This window comes from Pan troglodytes, chromosome 18 (genome assembly GCF_028858775.2).
Source record: "Pan troglodytes isolate AG18354 chromosome 18, NHGRI_mPanTro3-v2.0_pri, whole genome shotgun sequence".
Taxonomy (NCBI): Eukaryota; Metazoa; Chordata; class Mammalia; order Primates; family Hominidae; genus Pan; species Pan troglodytes.
The window spans coordinates 21,833,380-21,852,043 of record NC_072416.2 but is presented as its reverse complement, the minus strand read 5'-3'; the positions used below and the strand labels follow the sequence as shown (position 1 = coordinate 21,852,043).

General features: G+C 43.6%; 1 protein-coding gene across 7 annotated transcripts in view; it reads right to left on the bottom strand.

The window, feature by feature from the left end:
• Positions 1–18,664, bottom strand: part of SYT17 (synaptotagmin 17) — a 100,170-nt gene that overhangs the window by 44,032 nt on the left and 37,474 nt on the right. For all 7 annotated transcript variants that reach the window (XR_001710247.4, XM_016929559.4, XM_016929554.2 and 4 more), the window contains one exon: positions 1,251–1,371. Coding sequence is in view for 6 of the 7 variants with exons in the window: in XM_016929559.4 (XP_016785048.1) it covers positions 1,251–1,371 (121 nt within the window). In the remaining variant the exon portion in view is untranslated. The remainder of the gene's footprint in view (positions 1–1,250; positions 1,372–18,664) is intronic.

Below are 18,664 nucleotides of genomic sequence, written 5' to 3'. Positions count from 1 at the left end.
TCTATTTGACAGTTCAACCATCCATCCATCTATTATCCATCCATTTTCCCATTCATCTGCTTATCCCCTTCCTTCTTCCTTTAGCCATCTAATATTTGTTGAGCTCCTCCCATATGTCAGCATTGTGTTCATTTTACAGATAAGAAAACTGAGGACTCAAGGTGAGAAATCAGTTTTTAAAGATCTTGCTGGTGGACACAGAACCAGACTCAGAGCCTGCCCTGGATTTCTGTCTGTGGAAACCCATTATCACTTCAGTGAGCCCATAGCCCATATACAGGTGAATAGAGATGGCAGAATTATAATTCATTTTTAGATCATTTTACAGTTTACAAAGGGATTCATGTACATTGTCTAATTTAATATTTGTTTAAACAACTTATCAAGATGAATACTGTTATTATGTCAGTTTTTGAGATTGAGAAATTGAGGCACATAGTGGTTAAGTAACTTCCCTAAAGCCACATCATTTGTAAGCCACATCATTTGACTCCTAAACCCTTAATGATTTTATCATACTGACTCTCCCATCGTGGTGAGTCTGAAACTCTTCAGTCTTAATACCATTGCCTCCACTGGCCCTTTCTAAGCCTCTGTTTTTATAATGTGGCTTTTGAGAATGCAAGGTGTCTTCTAGCTGTCACCTTATTGCAAAAGTAATTTATTTTAGCTACCGCACTTAGAGAAGACAATAATTCCACCACTGAGCTGAACAGATCCCTGACTACAGCTGCTTTCACAGTAATATCCTTTGCTGTCATGGGAGAAGCAACATACAGATGGAATGGAATCTGTTCCGTTCCATTAAAAGTCATGTTTGAATGGTTTTTGCTATAATATACACACTTTAAATACAAGTCTTTTCAGAGTTGGAATTCATAAAGATTTATGGCACACATGAAATGAGCTGGCGAAACACCTTAGGGTGTGTCCTCCACGCTCATTGATTAGAATGGATAGTCAATGCACACTATCGCCACCTGCAGGATGGCGTCTACATTGCAGGAATAGCATTTGGAAAGGCCAAGTCACTTCCTTGGGTTCAAATAGGATTTAAGTTTCCAGTAGTTATCACCACCAGTCTCAGTCAACTCCCCAATTCCAATAGGGTTACTAAGATGGCATCATTTACCTGCCTCATCCTGAGATGAGTAATGCTCATCCAGGATACAGAAAAAGAAAACTGGGTCCTCCACACAAACACAGATGCCCCATTAATAAAGTGAGAGAAGGGGGGAATCACACGGTACCTGAACCTTGGCTCACATCTGTCTGAAGAAGTTGCTTGGCTCGAATGACATCAACATTCAGTCTGCCAGCACTTGGGAGATAATTCAGTGACAGAAGCAGCTCCCCCAGCTCCACTTCATTCTGTAGAGAAAGGAAATGATCAGGAAGTTGCCTTCTCCTTTTATTCCTTTTGCACCCACCATACAAGAAATTGATTGCAGCAGCTCACAAACAGGTTGCTGTGGGTGCATCAGTTGACAGTGGGAGCCTCTGTGTGTGACTTCTTTTCATCTCTGCCTCCAATTATTGTGGTCCATCTATCTCTGAGTTTTTTCTGCTCTTAGATCACTCAACAGCGACAACAATAACAACGAAAGCAGCAATAATTTTTTAAAAAATGCTTCACTGCCATGTACTATGCTAAGCGCTTTACATGTAATGACTACTGAGTCTGTGAGGTATTAGTATTAACTCTGTTTAACAGATGAGGAAACCGAGGCTCACAGGGTTAAATAACATGTCCAAAGCCACAGCAAGAAAGTGGTAGAGCTGGTACTTAGACCCAGGGAGGCTGATTTGGTTCCAGATACTCTGACTGCTGTTATTCTGCCATCCAATAGGATACCTGGGAGGTAGAATGCCCTGCAGAGGAACTATCTGAGTGAGAAATCTGTTCTTAACCTGGAGTGCCCAACAGATCCCACGCTTCTAACCTCACGATAGCAACACTCGGCACAGTGACATCCCTTGTTGAAGAGTACCCATCCCCTTGATGTCAGCTCTGTCACACTGTGGAAAATTCCCATGAACACCTAAGTGCATGACTCCATACTGCCAAAAGTACCTAGAAAACAGGAGGCCTCCCACTTCTCTGTCCCCTTTTAAAAAAAAAGTATTGTAGAAAATTTCAGCCATATATAAAACAATAGACTAGCATAACAAATCTCCATCCATCACAAAATTGTAACAATTATCGATATTTTGCCAAATGGTGTTTCACCTATATTCTGACTTGTGAAACGTTTTAGCTGAATATTTTAAACTTAGCCCTCGATATGGTGTCATTGTACCTGTATATCCTTCAGAATGCATCTTTAACTGATGAGGACATTAAAACAAGCATTTTAGTGTGAGAAATTTCCAGTCATATTCAAAACCAGACAGAAGAGTATACCCCATCATCTTCATACCCAAACATCATTCAGCTTCAAAAATTCTCATCCCATGGTGAATCTCCCCTCACTTACACCTTCATTCAACTCCCCATATTCCTCTGAAGTAACTCCCAGTCATTATATTATTTGTAATATTTCAATATGTATCTTTAAAGGGTAACATCTCTATCTATCTATCTAACTGTCTCATCTATCTATAATCTAACCATCTATTATCTGTCAGTCATCTATTTATCTATGTCTATTATCTATCTTTATCATCTATCTTTCATCTCTATCTTTTTTGATGCCGGTCATTTCAACAAATTAATGCCAAATGCCTAGCACAATACCCAGCGGCTCTAGAACAATGCCTAGCACATAGTAGATACTTAATAAACATCTACTGACAGGGTGAACAGTCAAACCAAAAGATTCCTGTACTGAGTGAGTTAGTCCCCAAACAAACAAGAAACAATCTCGCATGTTAACTCAGAAGTTGCTAACAAACAGCCTGCAGGTGTATTTTGTTTGCCCCACATCACATTTTAACTTATAATTACTTGTTAATTATTATACAATTCAAGAATCAAGCTATTTCACATTTTTTAAAAATGTGGATTTCTTGCCTTGCTTGAAAAACAGGAAGATCTGGTAACGCCGGCATTCCCACCAGGCAAGTGACAAAGATTCTTTACTTGACCAAACTTTAGTCAGGCTCCTAAACCTCCTAGGCCCATCAGTGCACCACCTTGTAAAATCCAGTGTCTGCAAAGAACTCTGCTAAGTCAGTTTGGTCAGGTTCCTCATTCTCTCTCTTTTTTTTTTTTTTTTGAGACAAGTTCTCACCCTGTCACTCAGTCTGGAACAATGGCATGATCATAGCTCCCTGCAACCTCAAATTCCTGGGCTCAAGGGATCCTACTACCTTAACATCCTGAATAGCTGGGATTACGGCATGTGCCACTATGCCTGGATGATTTTTTTTTTTTTTTAAGAGTTGAGGTCTTCCTATGTTACCCAGGCTGGTCTTGAAATCCTGGCCTCAAGTGATCCTCCTGCCTTAGCCTCCCAAACTGTTGGGATAACAGGCATGAGCCATCATGCCCAGACAGGTTCTTCATTCTTCGTCATCCCTCAGGTAATGTCTGATCACCCTGGCCCGTCTCCAGCAAAAATCCTGCTAGGTTGATTTAGCCAGAGTCCCCCTTACTCCTCTGATGCTTCCTCTTAGTAATGTTTTTAAAAAATCCCTGACCCCCCACTTTGCTCCATGGCTATAGATTCCCATTTGTCTATGCTGTATTTGAGGCTGAGCCCAGTCTCTCTCTGTGACTGAAAAATCCCATTACCGTGGTCCCTGTACATATCATGATGGTCCTCAATAAATTCTGCCTTGCCATACTTCAAGAAGTGTCATTGAGGGCCAGGTGCAGTGGCTCATGCCTGTAACCCCAGCACTTTGGGAGGCCAACGTGGGTGGATCATCTAAGGTCACGAGTTCAAGACCAACCTGGCCAACATGGTGAAACCCCATCTCTAGTAAAAATACAAAAATTAATCAGACATGGTGGTGTGCACCTGTGATCCCAGCTACTTGGGAGGCTGAGGCAGATCACTTGAATCCAGGAGGCGGAGGTTGCAGTGAGCCAAAATCACACCACTGCACTGCAGCCCAGGCACCAGAGCGAGACTTCATCTCAAAAAAAAGAAAGAAAGAAAGAAAGAAATGTCATTGAATAATTTTCTTTAACCCAACATGTAGCCACAGAGCAGTGCAGTGCTCCTTTAGATGGGACCTGCCCCCTTCACATCATACCTCATCTGTCCATTTCTGCCCCTTTACATTCCTGCTGCCCTGCCCTGGGTATCCAAGTATGGAGATTTTCAAAATAGGAATGGTCAACTGAGTGTCTTGAGTAATAAAAGAAGTTCAGCCCCTTTTGCACTGTTGCTAGGGGTTTCCTGCTGCTTCTCAAGGGCTTGGAAGATGCGGTGTCTTTAGGGCATGACCCTGCTGACACATCTACTCTAGTATGAGCAATGCGGAGAATTCTCAGGAGCCCAGGCCATCCAGGTCCTCCTGGAGTTTGCTCCTCCCAGGTTTATAAGTCACAGTGATATTTCCTTTTATTTAAAAAACAAAAACAAAAACAAAAACAAAAAAAAAAACAGTTTACTATGTACCAGGACTAGGGATACACCAGTGAGACCCATCCCTGACTTTATGGAACATACACTCCTGTGGGGGGGATGGACAGCACACAGATTTTTAAAAATACATAAATGAGATGATTTCAGGTAATGCTAAGTATTAGGAAGAAAAATATAGCAGAGTGAGAGAAAGGAAGAACCTTTCTTGGGTGATAGCAATATGCTATATCTTGATTGTGGTAGCAGTTACGTGTGCATTTGCCAAAAATCAACAAACAGTAAGTTCTGCCTCAATACAGTTGATTGAAAGGGGGTAATTTGAAGTAAGCAAATGTGGCAAAATATTGGCGACTTACGACATCTGGGAGATGGACACATGGGTGTTTGTTTTATTATTTTATGTGGGAAATATTCCCATTAAAAACATAAAATAAATATGAAAAAGGAAAACAAGACAAATTAGGCAGTGTAAGAGAATAGATGGGGTTCGTGTGGGAGCTGCCCTTTCAGTCGGTGGATGGGGTAGGGTTTCTCTGAGAGGCGAGCTTTGAAGAGGAATGAGGGAGGAAAGAGGGATAGGGACTCATGGGGCAGAGGGAACAACATGTGCAAGGTCTGGGATGGTGGGAGGGAGGAATAAACCCGGCATCACTCAGTCGGTGTGTTCAAAGGAACAAAGAGAAGGCCAGTGTGGGCAGAATGAATGGATTCTAGAGACGCCTACAGGAACAAAGGCAAGCTGCCCAGTGGTTGATCCCAGGGGCTCTGCCCAATCCTGGCAGTCTTCACAGAACTGGAAGGAGGTGGTGAGGCCATCTTCTGGGCCCTCAATACCTAAGAGCCCCTCAAGCCACCTCTGCAGCCTTCAAGTGTGGATAGAATTGTTCCTTCCCTCCCCTAGGGCCATTGATCGAACCTTCAACAAGGCACTTCCTGAAGTCATCCTTTTTCTAAGAAGACTGAGTGTTTTTCATCTTAAGAAAGCAAAGCTCTTTTATTCCTTCTTCCCTTTGCAGATACAAGCTTGCTGTACTCTCTACCCATCCCATCCTCCATACACAGCATGCACAACAGGGATTTCAGGTTGTACTTTTCCAGGGAACCATTCCCATTGATCCGGCCACTGTTTCTGTCTGCCTTATCTGGGGAGTGATCAATTTGTAACACTGTTGTCTGGAGTCAGGGGAGCAGTTGATAGAAAGTGAAAAAGAGGGCTAATTGTGCAATAGCAAAGGATTCATTGATTCATTTAATAAACGCTCATGTAGCAGGTACTAGGTCCAAGCACTTGGGGATGTCACGATCATGATTGTTACAGCAAACCTTTATGGAGAAATCACCATAGTCCAGGCACTGTCCTGGCACTAAAGCTGAATCGCATTTCTTTTCCTTAACAACTCCAGAGGCTTCCGTCTTGCAGATGAAAGAATTCAAGCTTAGAGAGCTTGAGCTGCATGACTTGCTCAAGATCATATATCATAAACAAAAAGAACAAGGTTCAAACTCAGCCCATGGTTAACTCTTACACAAGGTTTCTGGTGATTAAGCAGCAATCCCAGACATCAAGCAACTCACTATCTACTGGTGGAGAGCAAGGAAGATATAAAAACAAATCAAAATTCCAGGGGCTGCACACCCACTAGGATGGCTATAATAAACACACACACACAAAATCATAAGAAGTGTTGGCCAGGATGTGGTAAACAAGAACGCTGTATACTGCTGGTGGTAATGAAAACTGGTGCAGCTGCTTTGGTAAACAGGTTGGTGTATGACCCAGCAGTTCCATTCCTAGGTGTATACCTAAGAGAACAGGAAACATGTCCACATGAAAACTTGTACGCAGATGTTCATAGCAGCACTATTCACAATAGACAAAAGTGGAAGCAGCCTAAATGTCCATCAACAGATAGATAAACAAAACATCACCTATCTATGCAATGGTAGGTTATTCATTCATAAAAACAATGAAGCATTGATACAATGTAGACAAACCTCAAAAAAGTGAAAGAAGCCAGACACAAAAAATCACATATTGTACAGTTCCATTGATAAAATATCCAGAATAGGTAAATCCATAGAGATAGAAAGTAGATGAGTGATTGCTAGGATCTGGGAGGTGGGGGAAATATGGAGTGACTGCTTAATGGATACAGGGTCTCCTTTGGGTGATGGGAATGTTCCATATGGAACATTCCAATTATGGAATTCCATAATTCCAGAACTGGAATTAGATAGAGGTGATGGTTGCACACCACTGAGAATTTACTAAATGCCACTGAATTGTATATTTAAAATGATTACATTTATACTATGTGAATTTCACCTCAATTAAGAAATAATTGCAAACATATGGAAAAAAGCTCATCATCACTGGTTATTAGAGAAATGCAAATCAAAACCACAATGAGATATCATCTTACACCAGTTAAAATGGCGATCATTAAAAAGTCAGGAAACAGCAGATGCTGGAGAGGATGTGAAGAAATAGGAAAGCTTTTACACTGTTAGTAGGAGTGTAAATTAGTTCAACCATTGTGGAAGACAGTGTGGAGATTCATCAAGGATCTAGAGCCAGAAATACCATTTGACCCAGCAATCCCATTACTGGGTATATATCCAAGGATTATAAATCATTCCACTATAAAGACACATGCACATGTATGTTTATTGTGGCAATATTCACAATAGCAAGGACTTGGAACCAACCCCAATGTCCAACAATGAAAGACAGGATAAAGAAAATGTAGCACATATACACCATGGAATACTACGCAGCCATAAAAAAGGATGAGTTCATGTCTTTGCAGGGACATGGATGAAGCTGGAGACCATCATCCTCAGCAAACTAACACAGGAACAGAAAACCAAACACCGCATGTTCTCGCTCATAAGTGAGAGTTGAACAATAAGAACACATGGACACAGGGAGGGGAATATCGCATACCAGGATCTGTTGGGGGTTGGGGGGCTAAGGGAGGGATAGCATGAGGAGAAATACCTCATGTAGATGACAGGTTGATGGGTGCAACAAACCACCATGGCATGTGTATACCTATGTAACAAACCTGCACGTTCTGCACAGGTACCCCAGAACTTAAAGTATAATAAAAAAAAAAAAAAAGAAATAATTGTAGGGCTCAAGTATTAATCAGCCATATAAATGAAACCCAAGACAGACTGAAGCACAATCTATTCTTGGGAGGGGCATGGTCAAGGAAGTCTTCATGGAGGAGGAGGCATTTGAGTTAAGCCTTGATAAGTAGGATTTAGTCCAGCAAATATTGCAGGGAAGGGTGCCCCATACAGATGGAACAGAATGAGGGAAGCCTTCACTAAAGCCTTGTTGTGTTCTGATCCTGAATTTATCAATATTATTATATAAAAGTTGATATGGTTTGGATGTGTCCCCGCTCAAATCTCATCTTGAATTCCCACATATAGTGGGAGGGGCCTGGTGGGAGGTAATTGAATCATGGAGGCAAGTCTTTCCCATGTTGTTCCCGTGATAGTGAATAAGTCTCATGAGATCTGATGGTCTTAAAAAGAGGAGTTTCCCTGCACAAGTTCTCTCTGTTTGCCTGCTGCCATCCATGTAAGACGTGACTTGCTCTCCTTGCCTTCTGCCATGATTGCAAGGCTTCCCCAGCCACGTGGAATTGTAAGTCTAATTAAAACTCCTTCTTTTGTAAATTGCCTAGTCTCAGGTATGTCTTTATCAGCAGCATGAAAACAGACTAATACAAGGGCCAAGTAACTTATTATTAATAATAAAGTTGGCTGGGTGCAGTAGCTCATGTCTGTAATCCCAGTACTTTGGGAGGCCAAGGCTGGAGGATTGCTTGAGGCCAGGAGTTCAAGACCAGCCTGGAAAACATGGTGAGATGCCCCACTTTGCTACAAAAAAATTAAAAAATTAGCCAGCTGTGGTGGTGAGTGCCTGTGGTCCCAGCTATGTAAGAGGCAAATGTGGGAGGACTGCATGAGCCCAGAGGTTTGAGGCTACAGTGAGCTATGATAGAGCCTTGGCAACTGAGAAAGACCCTATCTTAAAAATAAGTAAATAAAATAAAGCAGCCAAAGATGGTTAATAATTTGGATGTTTGAGATAAATTAGTGAGGATTCTCCTTAGAAACAACATCACCTTCACCCATTTACATTCCTGGTTTGTTGTTGCTGTTAAGTGTTAAAGACAATACTGGTTTCTCCCTCAGAACAGGTGTGTGCTCTTGGCCACTTAGGAGTGGATGATGCCCTCCCCACTTCTACAGCAAATAAATTTTAAAAAAAGAGAAATATAATTTTTGGCAAGAATTTGGTATTTCAGAAATAGCACTGCAGTTCCCGTTGAGAAATCAGAACATTGCTGAGATTTACATTTGAGAATTATTGCAGCAGTCCTTTTTGTCCAGGCATGGTGGCTCATGCCTGTAATCCCAGCACTTTGGGAGGCCAAGGCAGGCAGATCACTTGAGGTCAGGAGTTCGAGATCAGTCTGGCCAACATGGTGAAACCCCATCTCTACTAAAAATACAAAAAGTAGCTGTGTGTGGGGCGGGCGCCTGTAATCCCAGTTGCTCAGGAGGCTGAGGTGGGAGACTCCCTTGACCCAGAAGGCGGAAGTTTCAGTGAGCTGAGATTGCACCACTGCACACCAGCCTGGGCAACAGAGCAAGACTCTGTTTCAAAAAAAAAAAAAAAGAGAATTATTATTATCTTGAATGACATATGGTGAGCAGCGCCATAATTTTCAGGGCTTGGGGGCCTCAAAGCCTTATCCTAACCCAGCCCTGGAGGAAAAGGAGAGTTGCCATCACACTCAGGGTCTCTGCCCCAGAATATGTTGTACGTATGAATAACACCGTTCACTCGGGCATCATAAATGTCAGCTCTAACAATCTAGGGACAAAAATGTCCCTGGGGTGTTCCTGGAGCCAGTATCTTCTCAGTCCTTCTTCCCTAGAAGTATCAGATGCTACATCTAAAAGCTGACGAGGGCCAAGCATGGTGGCTCATGCCTATAATCCAAGAGCTTTAGGAGGTCAAAGTGGGAAGATCAATTGAGCCCAGGAGTTCGGAGCTGCAGTGAATGTTGGTGGTGCCACTGCACTCCAGCCTGGGCAACAGAGCAACACTTGGTCTCTAATTTAAAACAAAACAAAAAAAGCTGACCAGGAGCCAGCTGATAAGGAGCTTAGAATGTAGGAACAGAAAGCAGGACCATCTAGTCCAGCAGCTCCTCAACTTGCCCCACTTAGAAAGATCATGAAATTAATGGTGATCTTTACAGACATCCATGAGGTGCTAGGACATCCAACTTGCATCAACCTGGGGTAATTTTGTCCTCTCTGCTGCCACCTCCAGGGACATTTGGCAATATCTGGAGATGTTTTAGTTGTCATAACTGGGGAATAGGGTAGGGTCTGCTACTGGCATCTAGCGGGTAGAGAGAGACCAGGGATGCTGCCAAACATCCCACAAGGTACAAGACAGCCCCCCCCCCAAACAAGGAATGGTCTGGCCCAAAATATCACTAGTGCCAAAGGTGAGAAATCCTGCACTAAGCCTATAAATCTTGGGCTGATTCAGATTTTTTAAATACATAACTGTACCCTGAACAAAATTTTAACAGGAACCGAAGACTTGGAACTTTTGGTATAAGAACAGTTCGTCAGATGCAGTGGCTTGAGCCTCTAATCCCAACTACTCGGGAGGCTGAGGTGGGAAGATGGGTTGAGGCCAGGAGTTTGAGGCCAGCCTGGGCAACAAAGCAAAACCTTCCCACCTTCCATTTCTAAACTTTTTTTATTTTTATTTTTTAATTAGCTTAGCATGGTGGCATGCATCTGTGGTCCCAGATACTCAGGAGGCTGAGCCAGGAGGAATGCTTGAAGCCAAGAGTTTGAGGCTATCTGATGCAAGAAGCCCCTCTTCAAAGGTTTAGCTTGTTTAGTTTCCTTGTTCTTTGTTCTCTACTTTTAAGGCCAAACTTCCTTGCTCTCTGTACCTCCCTGTCTTGGTTTCAGTAAACAACTCTTCCACTGGTCCTTATCTACAGAGCCTACATCTACTACCCACTCTGTAAATTACCCCTCCCATCACAGCGGCTCTTCCCACCAAAACTGTCCTTCCCGCCAGTGTAACCGCATTCCTGCACTTTCCAAGTTAGCCAACCAGGTTCAGCTTAGATTGTGTGGTCCAACTCCAACCTGTGGAGGCAGGACACAGTAGCAGGGACAAGCTACGTTAGGGATAAAAACCCCTTCCCTCCTTTGTTCAGTGCACTCTCGTGATGACTAGACCTGTGAGAAACACCTTCCTACAGAAGTAAATTTTGCCTTGCTGGGAAATCCTTTGTTTTAGTGCTCATTTTCTTTGCGACACTGAGCATTTGTTTCTAACAAGGCTTTAGTAAGCTATGACTGAACCCCTGCGCTCTAGCCTGGGAGGCATGGCAAGACCCTGTCTCTTAAGAAGAAAGAAAAGTCTATTCACTGCCTCCACTGAGTCTGTCTTCAGTCCCCTCTGGATCTGAAGAGGCCAAAGCACCAGCCACAATCCAGAGCCCAGAAAGATCCAGCTAAGATTTCCTTCCTTCTTCTTTCTCCTTAAGCCATTCTTTTTCACTGCAAAGTGGACATCCAAGCACCAAATACAAAAATCCTCCTAGGAAGTGGGTTCAGCCCTCCCAAGGAAAATGGATTGCTTGTTCTGGTAGGATCTCCAACTCTGTGAAGTCTTCCTTATCCAAATTTAGTGAGATAAGGTTGGAATGTCAGAGCTGAAATAATTTAGACCAATATTCTGGTTTTCTAAAAGAAAACGGAACCATGCCATTACCTCACTTCCCTGTTTATTTCTTATTTATTTATTTATTGTGACAGGAATCTCGCTGTGTGGCTCAAGTTGGAGTGCCCTGGCACAATCTTGGCTCACTGTCGCCTCTGCCTCCTGGGTTCAAGTGATTCTTGTGCCTCAGCCTCCCGAGTAGCTGAGATTACAGGCATGAGCCCCCATGCCCAGCTAATTTTTGTATTTTTAGTAGAGATAGGGTTTCACCATGCTGGCCAGGCTGGTCTTGAACTCCTGACCTCAAGTGATCTGCCCACCTTGGCCTCCCAAAGTGCTGGGATTACAGGTGTGAGCCACCATACCCGGCCTCACTTCCCTGTTTAAAACCCTCCATATCTCAAAATAAAATTCAAAGTGCTTAGCCTAGTCAACAACAGGCTTTGTCAACCTCAGCACTATTGCCACTTTGGGCTGGAGCATTCTGTGTTGTGGGAGCTGTCCTGTGCGTTACAGGAAGTTTAGCAGCATCCATGGCCTCTACACACTGGATGCCAGCGGCATCACCCCTCTCCCCAATGGTAAAGTCTCAAAATGTCTCCAGACATCGTCAAATGTCCACTGAGGGCAAAAATCACCCAGTTGAGAACTAATGGTCTCTAAAATAATTTATCTACGGGATCGAAATGATTTGATCCAAATGATTTGATCCCTGCCTACCTCTGAGACTTCACTCACCAACCGCCTCTACCTTCTTTCTATTCTTTAAAAATACAAGATCATCGGCCAGGCATGGTGGCTCACACCTGTAATCCCAGCATTTTGGGAGGCTGAGGTGGGTGGATCACGAGGTCAGGAGATCGAGACCATCCTGGCTAACACAATGAAACCGAGTCTCTACTAAAAATACAAAAATATTAGCCGGGCTTGGTGGCAGGCGCCTGTAGTCCCAGCTACTTGGGAGGCTGAGGCAGGGGAATGGCGTGAACCCAGGAGGTGGAGCGGAGCTTGCGGTGAGCTGAGATCCCACCACTGCACTCCAGCCTCGGCGACAGAGCGAGACTCTGTTTCAAAAAAAAAAAATGCAAGATCATACCTGCCCCAAGGCTTGAACTTGCTATTCCCTGGGAATCTCAACTCAACAGTCACCTCCTCATCTAAGCTTCCCATTAACACTCAGTTGAAAACACCCCTCTGCCTCCATCACTTTCCATCACACCACCTTGTCATTTCCTTCATGGTACTTGGTCCTTACCTTTTTCTCCATAAAGGCAAAGAAAGTGCCCATGTGTCCACTACTATATTCACTGCACCAGAAACAAATCCAAGATCAAGCAGTGCAGCCCCCAACACACAGGCTGAGCTGCTGCCACACCACGGGCCGAGAGGGGTTGTCAGCACGATGTTCCACCCCCTGTCCTATCCAACCCCCACAGAATCGAAGCCAAGACAGGAGAAGAAACTGGGTGACAGGCCCACTTCTACCTCGTCCCTTGTGGAAGCGATGTCACAAATAAACAGGCCTCATTTCCTTTCTTGTAAGAGCCCGATGCGCTTAATTTGGTCGAACCACGTGGGGTGGGCTAGGGAGAACCAAAATAGACAATCTGTAAATTACTCAGATGAATCCAGCAGCCGGCTTGGGCAAATGTGGCTCAGCTCTCTCCTCTCTACCCAGACAAAAATTCTCTCTCCCGGCAGCCTTTCAACACAGTTAATTTCTAATCAATAAAAAGGAAATCAAAGAAAATCATCTGGGACAAAAGACATTTTCTGGAGATAGCAAGAGCCCAGCTCTCCTCCTGACAGGTTTGCTTTGAACTCCTTCTCTATGGTCCTTTCGCTCTCTCTCACCTAGCAAAGGGTTTCAAATGTGCGCACACAAATTTTAGTGAAGCCCAAACACAGCTGCTCTGCGCCCCCTTATGCCTTTGCTCTCACCGGTTGGATAAAGTCTATTGTCTCTTAATCTGCTGCACAAACAACATTAAAGTAGAAATGGATTTTTTAAAAAGCAAACTCCAACCGCAATGCCAGTGCTTTCCACATTTCATCAAATGCTTTCACTGCTTTTTCTTTCTTCTTCTTTCTTCTCTTCACTTTTTTTCCCAGTCTTTGTCAATACCTCAACCCTGTATTTGCATAGCTGCATTGACAATACAGTCACATTCTGAAATACCCTTTAAGAAAAAAAAAGGGTATTTAAAAAATATATACCCTTTAAAAAAGTACCCTTTTAAAAAAAAAAACCCTTAGATCAGAGGGGAGAGGATAAAGAGAAGTGGGTTAAAGGGTACAAACACACAGTTAGTGAGAAGGAAAAAATTCAATGTTTGGGGCTGGGCACGGTGACTCACGCTTGTAATCCAAGCACTTCGGGAGGCCAAGGTGGCAGGATCACTTGAGGCCGGGAGTTCAGGACTCCTGCCTCAAGCAAGACTCCGTCTCAATTAAAAAATAATAATAATAAATGTTTGATAGTAGAGTAGTGTTACTATATTTAACAAAAATGTATTGTACCAGAATGATAGAAGCCCTAAATACTATGACTTTATCACTATGTATTACATATGTAACAAAATTTCATGTGTACCTCATAAATTTGTACTAATAAAAATAAAATAATAAAATATAATAAAACTAAAAGAATTACACACACATTTTCCATGTGACTATCTAGACATTATAAGTGTCATTATAAATGTTCACGTACAACATTCCATTAGGCTGAAATACTGTAACTTATATTAACCATTTTCCTATTGCTAGATACTTAGGGTTTTTTGTTGTTGTTGTTGTTTTGTTTTGTTTTGTTTTGTTTTGTTTTGAGACAGAGTCTTGCTCTGTCTCCCAGGCTGGAGTGCAGTGGCACAATCTCAGCTCACTGCAAGTTCCACCTCCCGGGTTCACGCCATTCTCCTACCTCAGCCTCCCGAGTAGCTGGGACTACAGGCGCCCACCACCACGCCCGGCTAATTTTTTTTTTTTTTTTTTTTTTGTATTTTTTAGTAAAGACAGGGTTTCACCATGTTAGCCAGGATGGTCTCGATCTCCTGACCTTGTGATCCGCCCACCTCGGTCTCCCAAAGTGCTGGGATTACAGGCGTGAGCCACCGCGCCCAGCCGAAATGTTGACTTTCTATGTGAGTGCAATGCCCTTCCTCCATAAGCCCCCAGTGAGGCTGACAAGCTGCATTTCACACTGGATTATATTGGTCTGTTATTGTCAGGCTTTTCATTAGTCTCATCTGATGGGTATCTTGTGGGTTTAATCTGGGTTTCCCTGACTGCTAAAGAGGTGAGCACCTTGTTGTGTTATCAGCTACTTATGCTTTCTCATCTATGAAAACCCTGCTCATTTCTTTTTGATCATTGTGTATTTGTCTTTCTCTTATTAATTTCTAGAAGGGCCTTTAAGCATTATGGATACTATTATTCAGCAATTACATGTTTTTATGGGTTGAATTATTTCCCTCCCCAAAATTCATATTTAATTTCCAACCCCCAGGATCTCTGAATGTGACCTTATTTAGAAATAATGTCCTGGCAGGGTGCGGTGGCTCGCGCCTGTAATCCCATCACTTTAAGAGGCTGAGGCAGGCAGATCACTCGAGGTCAGAAGTTCGAGACCAGCCTGACCAACATGGTGAAACTCCATCTCTACTAAAAATACAAAAAATTAGGCAGGTGTGGTGGTGGGTGTCTGTAATCCCAGCTCCCTTGAACCCGAAAGGCAGAGATTGCAGTGAGCCAAGATCGTACCACTGCACTCCAGCCTGGGTGACAGCGCGAGACTCTGTCTCAAAAAAAAAAAAAGAAGGTCCTTGTAGAAGTGATTAAATAAGATAAGGTTATACTGGAGTAGGGTAGGCCTTAATCCAATGACTGATGTCCTGATGAAAAGAGGACATTTAGACATGCACACAGGGAGAATACCACGTGAAGATGAAGGCAGAGATCTATAAGCCAATAGACACCAAATATTGCCAGCCAACCACCAGACACTGTGACAGAGGCCTGGAACAGATAATAGCTTTGCCAACACCTTCCTGACATGATTTGGCTCTTTGTCCCCACCCAAATCTCATGTGGAATTTTAATCCCCACATGTCAGGGGAGGGACCTGGTGGGAGGTGATTGGATTGTGGGGTGGATTTCCCCATGCTGTTCTCATAACAGTGAGTGAGTTCTCATGAGATCTGACAGTTTAAAAATGTGTGGCACTTCCCCCCTCACTCTCCTGCTGCCATGTAAGCCGTGCTTTGCTTCCCCTTCACCTTCCACCATGATTGTAAGTTTCCTGGGCCTCCCCAGCCATGCAGAACGGTGAGTCAACGGAACCTCTTTTCTTAGTAGTGCCCAGTCTCAGGTGGTTCTTTATAGCAGTGTGAAGGACTAATACACCTCCAATAATTGCAGAGAGTAAATTTATGTTCTTCAAGCCACCAGTTTGCGGCATTTTCTTACAACAGCCCTAGAAAACTAATATATGTGTATAGCAAACGTATCCTCCCAGTCTGTGGCTTGCCTTTTAATTCTTTTTACTATGTTTCCTGATAAGCAGAAGTTCATCATTTTAATGTGGTAGGATGCATCCCTCTTTGCCTTCATTGGTTCATACTTTATTTTCTGACTTTTTAAAGAGGTGCTTTGCTATACTAAGCTCATAAAGATCTTTATTTCCTTATAAAACTTAAAGTTTGGCCATTCATCAGTTCCTGACCATCAGGATTTGATTTTGGTCTGCGTTATGAGGTAAGGCTCCATTTTCTTTCTTTCTTTTTTTTTTTTTTTTTCCTGTTTTGTTACAGACGGGGTCTCACTGTGTCACCCAAGCTGGAGTGCAGTGGTGTGATCACAGCTCGCAGCCTTGAACTCCTGGCCTCGAGTGATCCTCTTGCCCTGGCCTCCCAAAGGATTATAGGTATGAGCCACTGTGCCTGGCCCCATTTTCATTTTTGAGGGAGTGGCCACCTTGTTCCCTATCTTTCTGCTCCACGAAGCTGTGAGCTCATTGAGGGTAGTGACCTTACATAACTTTCCCCCAATGTTGGAGGTGAGGCCTGGTGGGAGGTGATTGGACCGTGGAGGTGGATTTCCCCCTTTGGTGCTGTTCTCATGATAGAGTTCTCAGGAGATCTGGTTGTTTAAAAGTGTGTGGCACCTCCCCATTCTCTGTCTCTTCCTCCTGCTCTGGCCATATGAGGTATCTCTTTGCCCCCCTTGCCTTCCACCATGATTGTAAGTTTCCTGAGGCCTCCCCAGCCATGCTTCCTATGCAGCCTACAGAACTGTGAGTCAATTAAACCTCTTCTTTATAAATTACCCAGTCTCAGGTATTTCTTATAGCAGTGTGAGAACAGACTAAAAACACCTGTAAATATGACTGTCTTAGTCCATTTCGCATTGCTATAGAAGAATAACTGAGGCTGGGTAATTTATAAAGAAAAGAGGATTAAGTGGCTCGTGGTGCTGCAGGCTGTATAAGAAGCATGGCACCAGCATCTCCTCTGCTTCTGGTGAGGGTCTCAGGCTGCTTCCACTTTTGTCAGAAGGGGAAAGGGAGCTGTCGTGTGCAGAGATCACAGGGCACGAGAGGAAGCAAGAGAGATGGGGAAGGCACGAGGCTCTTTGAAACAACCAGCTCTTGTGCAGAACTAACAGAGCAAGAACTCACTTACTACCATGAGGATGGCACCTAGTCAGTCATGAGGGATCCACCCCCATGACCCAATACCTCCCATTAGGTCCCACCTCCAACATTGGGGATCACATTTCAACATCAGGTTTGGCAGAGGAAACACATCCAAACTATAGCAATGGGGGTCCACAGTCCTTATTTGGAAATAGGGGTTTTGCAGATGTAATTGAGTCAAGATGAGGTCGTACAGGAGTAGGGTGGGCCCTATATCCCATAGGACTGGATTTATGAAATGGGGGAAGAAACATGGACTAAGACACACAGGGGAGAATGCCAGGTGAGGACAGAGGTGGAGGCTGGAGGGATGCATCTCTCAGCCAAGGAGTACCAGGATTGCTGGCAGCCATCAGAAGCCACAGGAGAGGCCTGGGGTGGTTTCTCCTGTAGAGATCTGCAAGGAATCAACTCGGCTGACACCCTGAATTTGGACTATGAGCCTCCAGAGTTGTGAGGGAATAAATTCCTGTTGTTTTAAGGCACCCAGTGTGTATTACAGTGGCCCCAGAAAACTAACACACTGGTAGATTAAGACAAAAGACAAAGAGTTACAGACCTCCATTGCAATCGCAGCTCTCCCACACACACTGAGTGTGTGACCTCAGCCATGACGCTGAACCTCTCTGAGCCTCATTCCTTTCCTCCTAAGAAAAGGAGGACACATACCATATACTCCACGAAGTTCTAGTGGAGAAGGCTGATCTTTCTTGAAATATTTCCGTCTGTTCACATGACACTGTCTGCTCCTGCTCTTCCTCTTACCTTCTAGCTTCTATTTCTTGGTCTCCACAGTTCTTGTTTCTTCTCTCCTGCCCTTAAATGTAGTTTCCCCCAGAATTCAACTCCTAGTCACCTTTACTTTACTTTATATGGTGTTTTTGGCAATTTTCTTGACGCCTGTCATTTCTACTATCACACTGACTATGTAACCCAAATATACTTTCTTTATGAGTTCTAGTCCTGCCTACGCCTTCTTTTTTTCTCTTTCTCCTTTCCTGTTTTTCCTTCCCTTCCATAAATATTTATTGAACATGTATTATGTACCACTAGGGAACAAGACAGAAAAAAATCCCCCTCCTTTTGGAGTTCACATTAAAGGGGAAGAAACATAATAAGGAAATTAATATGTAGTGTCTGATAGCAGTTAAGTGCTAGGAAGAAAAACAAAGCTGGCATCGGGGATAGAAAGTGATAGGGCTGCTCTTTAAAAGGAAAGTCAAGGGGCTGGGTGCAGTGGCTCACGCCCATAAGCCCAGCACTTTGGGAGGCCAAGGCCGGTGGATCACTTGAGGTCAGGAGTTCAAGACCAGCCTGGTCAACATGGTGAAACGCTGCCTCTACTAAAGACACAAAAAGTATCTTTGTATCTTTATACCAAAGATACAAAAAGTAGCTGGGTGTGGTGGATGTACCTGTAGTCCCAGATACTCAGGAGGCTGAGGCACGAGAATCACTTTAACCTGGGAGGCAGGGGTTGCAGGGAGCTGAGATCACGCCACTGTACTCCAGCCTGGGTGACAGAGTGAGACCTTGTCTCAAAAGAAAAAAAAAAAAAGTCAAGGAAGGCCTCTCTGAGATGGTAACCTGAGTGAAGAAAGGAGGGAGCCATGAAGGTATCTGGGGGGACAGCATTCCAAG